This window comes from Calidris pugnax, unplaced genomic scaffold (assembly GCF_001431845.1).
Source record: "Calidris pugnax isolate Ruff unplaced genomic scaffold, ASM143184v1 scaffold244, whole genome shotgun sequence".
In the NCBI taxonomy this organism is placed as follows: Eukaryota; Metazoa; Chordata; class Aves; order Charadriiformes; family Scolopacidae; genus Calidris; species Calidris pugnax.
In genome coordinates, this window is record NW_015091141.1 from 616405 (window position 1) to 621434 (window position 5030).

The 5030-nt window shown below is 64.3% G+C and overlaps 1 protein-coding gene across 1 annotated transcript in view; it reads right to left on the reverse strand.

Moving 5' to 3' along the window:
* Nucleotides 1-3135, reverse strand: part of LOC106897845 (chromosome unknown open reading frame, human C16orf13) — a 4662-nt gene extending 1527 nt beyond the window's left edge. Inside the window, exons 1-3 of the mRNA XM_014958739.1 lie at nucleotides 2939-3135; nucleotides 227-389; nucleotides 37-96 (exon numbers count right to left, since the gene is read on the reverse strand). Of these exons, the coding sequence (XP_014814225.1) occupies nucleotides 37-96; nucleotides 227-389; nucleotides 2939-3129 (414 nt within the window). The 5' untranslated portion in view covers nucleotides 3130-3135. The remainder of the gene's footprint in view (nucleotides 1-36; nucleotides 97-226; nucleotides 390-2938) is intronic.
* Nucleotides 3136-5030: the final 1895 nt, after the last annotated feature.

Consider the following 5030-nt stretch of genomic DNA (forward strand, 5'->3'; position numbering starts at 1 on the left):
CCCAGGGACACCCCGAGGATGCCGAGCAGCACCCACCCCGTAGGTGAAGAGCACTCCTCCGGGCTTCAGCAGCACCCCAGCACCCTTGAACAGGCCCTGGGGAAAGAGAGAGGTGGGGACCAGCTCAGAGAGAGCTGGGGTCCCCCCCGGGAGCCCCCTCCTTGGCTCTGGGACCCCCAGACCAGGGGACAGGGACGTGGCGAGGGCCAGCGTGGCCCCAGCTCACCTCGGTGCACCGCAGCTCGGCGATGTGCATCATGTTGATGCTGACGAGGAGGTCGAGGGTGGCGGGCTGGGTGCCCCCCCACGTCTCCCAGCCCTGCGAGACGTCCAGCAGGATGGGGGGCAGCATGTTGGGCACCCGCATGGCCTCCGCGTAGGCAGCGATGCTGCGGGCACCAAACCCCACGTCAACCCCAATTGGGGCATCATCACCCCCCCCAACACACACACACACTGCCCCCCACCAGCACTCGCTGCAGGCAGCCCCAAAACCTGCCCGCGCTGGCTGCGGTGGAGTCTCTGATGGCTAATATAAGGTTGTGCTTGCACACAGCCTGGTGGGGGAGCGCTCAGCGCAGGGCGAGGGGTTTGGTATCACCGAGCTTTGCAACAAGCCAAAGGGTGACGGCGCTGCTGGGGGGGCAGCCAAACAACCCCCAGCAGCCAGAGAACCCCCCCGTGAATGGACTGAGAGACTCCAGCACCTAAAAATCCCTCCCAGTTCCCCGTTGCCTCTCAGCAAGGCACCCTGCCCTCCCAGCTGCCTGCGCGCTGCCCGTACCCACGTGCTCAGGCTGCCTGCGCGCTGCCTGCACCCTGCCTGCACCCAAACACCTGGGCTGCCTGCAGCACCGCCTGCACCCCTACCCCCGCCTGCCTGCACCCTGCCTGCACCCTGCCTGCACCCATACCCCCACCTGTCTGCACCCTGCCTGCACCCAAACGCCTGGGCTGCCTGCACCCTGCCTGCACCCATACCCCTGCCTGCCTGCACCCTGCCTGCACCCATACCCTGGGCTGCCTGCACCCTGCCTGTACCTTTACCCCCAGCTGCCTGCACCCTGACTGTACCCATAACCCTGGGCTGCCTGCACCCATACCCCAGGCTGCCTGCACCTATAGCCCAGGCTGCCCGCACCCATACCCCCAGCTGCCTGCACCCTGCCAGCACCGCTGCACCACTCCCCTCTGATTTTGGTGCAATTTATACCTTTTTCAGCACATTCCCCAGCCAGGGCTCGGCTCCCGACGCCTTGGAGCAGGGAACCACAGCTTCCCAGCCCCGGCCTGGGGATTATTTTTAACCAGGGCTGGGACCTGCCGCCGGAGAAGGGGACACCGGCTGCCCCCCCGCCCCCAGACAGGTGCCCATTTCGGCACCTCCCTGATAACTTTATATTTTTCCTCCCCGCGCCGCAGTGATGGGTTTATTTTGGTTCCCTGAATGGTAACCGAGCCCTCCGACCCAGTGCCTGAAATGGGCATTTGGCTGCGCTGGCCAATACCGGGGTGGTGTGATGCTGGGAGCGGGACACTGGGGTGTCCTGGCGAGCTGGGCACCAGGCCTGGCATCACCACGGGCCAGCACCGCTGCACCACTCCCCTCTGATTTTGGTGCAATTTATACCTTTTTCAGCACATTCCCCAGCCAGGGCTCGGCTCCCGACGCCTTGGAGCAGGGAACCACAGCTTCCCAGCCCCGGCCTGGGGATTATTTTTAACCAGGGCTGGGACCTGCCGCCGGAGAAGGGGACACCGGCTGCCCCCCCGCCCCCAGACAGGTGCCCATTTCGGCACCTCCCTGATAACTTTATATTTTTCCTCCCCGCGCCGCAGTGATGGGTTTATTTTGGTTCCCTGAATGGTAACCGAGCCCTCCGACCCAGTGCCTGAAATGGGCATTTGGCTGCGCTGGCCAATACCGGGGTGGTGTGATGCCAGGAGCAGGACACTGGGGTGTCCTGGTGAGCTGGGCACCAGGCCTGGCATCACCACGGACCATCGTGGTGGATAAGAGGAAGGTGACCACCACAGCATGGCCAGGCGCTTTGCGGGCAGAAATCACCCCATAGCTGGGGATGGGGGGGGGACTGTTGGAGAGCTGAATATTGGGGCTTTTCTGGGAAAAAAAAATAAGTACTGAGCTGGGGAGTGTGGGCTGTTTGGGAGTTGGATACTGGAAAAAAAATAATAAAATAATAAAGCATCGACTTGGGGAGCCTGGGTCATCTGGGAGTTGAATCTTGAGTCTTTTCTGTCAAAAAAAAATTTGGCTGCGCTGGCCAATACCGGGGTGGTGTGATGCTGGGAGCGGGACACTGGGGTGTCCTGGCGAGCTGGGCACCAGGCCTGGCATCACCACGGACCATCGCAGTGGATAAGAGGAAGGTGACCACCACGGCATGGCCAGGCGCTTTGCGGGCAGGAATCACCCCATAGCTGGGGATGGGGGGGGGACTGTTGGAGAGCTGAATATTGGGGCTTTTCTGGGAAAAAAAAATAAGTACTGAGCTGGGGAGTGTGGGCTGTTTGGGAGTTGGATACTGGAAAAAAAATAATAAAATAATAAAGCATCGACTTGGGGAGCCTGGGTCATCTGGGAGTTGAATCTTGAGTCTTTTCTGTCAAAAAAAAAATAAAGTAGGGAGGTGGGGAGCCTGGGCTGCCCGAGAGATAAATCCTGGAGTTTTCCTGGACAACAACAAAGCCCCCAGGAGGGATGTGGGACAGCGGGTACCTCCTCCTTACAAATAACCATCGAGCTGGGGGGCCCGGGCTGCCCGAGCGGGATCTCGGGGATTTCCTGCTTAAAAATAAGGACCGAAGCGGGGAGCGGGGAGCGCGGGCCGTGGGGCCGTGGGGCTGGGGGGGTTCTGCAGGTTGTGCCCCCCCCCCGGACCCCCTCCCCGGGCCCTCCTTCCCCCCCAGTGCTCACCTGCGCAGCGCCTGGGGGTCGATGTCGGAGGGCTGCCAGCGGGTGTGGGGCAGCGCCCGGGCGAAGTGGGCGGCGTGAAGCCCCGCGCCCGCCCCCACCTCCAGCACCCGCCGGGCGCCGGGCCCCGCGTACTCCCGCAGCACCGCCAGGATCGGGCCCTTGTTGCGCTCCGCCGCCGCCGGCGCCTGCATGGCTGGGCAGCGGGGAGGGAGGGAGGGAGGGAGGGAGAGCAGGAGTGCGGGCTCCGTCGAGCGGGATCACAAATAATAGATTATAGACATCTGCCTGTTTGATGTGGGTGTGAAATTCTAAATTAGCCGCCGCTGGGTGCTCTCTGTCCCCGCCGCCTCTCGGGCTTTCCGCCCGCCCCCCGGCCCCGGCCGGACCCCCGGGGTGGTGTGCGGTGGTGGGTGCTGCCCCCCTCCCCGCCCCACGGGCCCTCCCCACCCCGTTCCCACCGGCCCCGGCAGCGCCAGGGCAATGCCCCGCGTGGGCACCCCACGAAAAACGGGGGGGGTTGCGATATTTCCCTCCGATGGGGAAACTGAGGCACGACCCCCCTGGGTGACGGGGTAGGTGACAGGAGACCCCCCTGGGTCACAGTCGCATTTAAGCTCGGTGACGAAGGCCCCGTAGGGTTGGGGGAGCCGCGTGGGGGCTGACGGCGGCTGGGTGCCCCCCACGAGCCACCCACGGGTGCCCGGTGCTCTGCCCTGCTCTGTGGGGTGCTCTCCCCGGGACCGGGCACCCTCCTGCCGTGCAGCTGATGGGGCAGAAAGGCCAAGGTCACCCGCGTGGGGTGGCTTCGGTGTCCCCAGAGCAAGGCTGGAGCAGCCCCGACGGCCCCGCTGGGTTTGTCACCCAGCCTGTCCCCCAGCCCCTGGGTGGCACCCAGCCACAGGTGATGCTGAGGGGGGGGCTGGTGACCAGCCGGGGGTCCTGTCCCTGGGCTGCACGTGGGGACACCTCAGCGTGACTTCCCCGCTCCAAAGGTCACGGCGATGGCTGGGACACGCTGCCGGGTGGCCCGTGGCTCCCAGGTGGTCACGGGGTGCCTGGCTCGGGGCACACCGGGCTCGTCACAGTGGTGTCCCCATGGTGGTGGCACCTCAGCCCCTGCCTCTGCACCCCGTCACTGTCCCCTGCCTGGGTCCTCGGTGTCCCAGGAGTGACTGCTGTGTGTCCCCTGTGCATCCTGTGGCTCCCGTGTTCCCTGTCTGCCCAATGTCCCCTCTCTGTGCCCTGCGACTCCCGTGTCCCCTTCGTGCCTGTGCCATCTTGTGTCCCACGTGTCTCCTCTGCCTTGTCTCCTGCTTGACCCGTGTGTGTCCCCACGTCCCTTCTGTGCCCCCTGAGTCCTCTGTGTCCCACGTCTCCCATGTGTGCCCCATGTGTGTCCCCATGTTCCATGTGTCCCCCCATGTGTTGCATGCACGTCCCCCTGTGTCTCTTGTGCGTGTCCCCTGTGTGTCCCCACCTCCCATGTGTGACCCCGATGCCTCCTGCATGTGTCCCCCTGTGTGTCCCCACCTCCCACGTGTGCCCCCATTGTCCCCTGCGTGTGTCCCATCTGTCCCCCCATATCCCACGTGTTTCTGCTGTGTCCTGTGCATGTCTCCTGTGTGTGTCACGTCCCACGTGTTCCCCTTGTGTGTCCCCACGTCCCATGTGGTCCCATGTGGTCCCCCTGTGTCCTGTGTGTGTCTCCACATTCCATGTGTGCCCCGTGTATTTCCCATGTGTCCCCCCACCCCTCCCACGTCTGCCCCCCGACGTGTCCTCCATGTCTCCCCTCTGTGTCCCCACCTCCCACGTGTGCCCCTGTTGTCCCCTGCGCGTGTCCCCCGTGTGTCCCCATGTCCCATGTGTTCCCACCTGCCCCATTTGTGTCCCCTGCGTGTCCCCATGTCCCATGTGGTCCCATCTGCCCCATGTGTGTCCTGTGTGTCCCCATGTCCCATGTGGTCCCCCTGTGTCCCCATGTGTGTCCTGCATGTCCCCACGTCCCCGGTGTTCCCCCGTGTGTCCCGTGCATGTCCCATATGTGCCCCTTACATTCCCCGCGTGTGTCCCACGTGTGTCCCCGATGTGC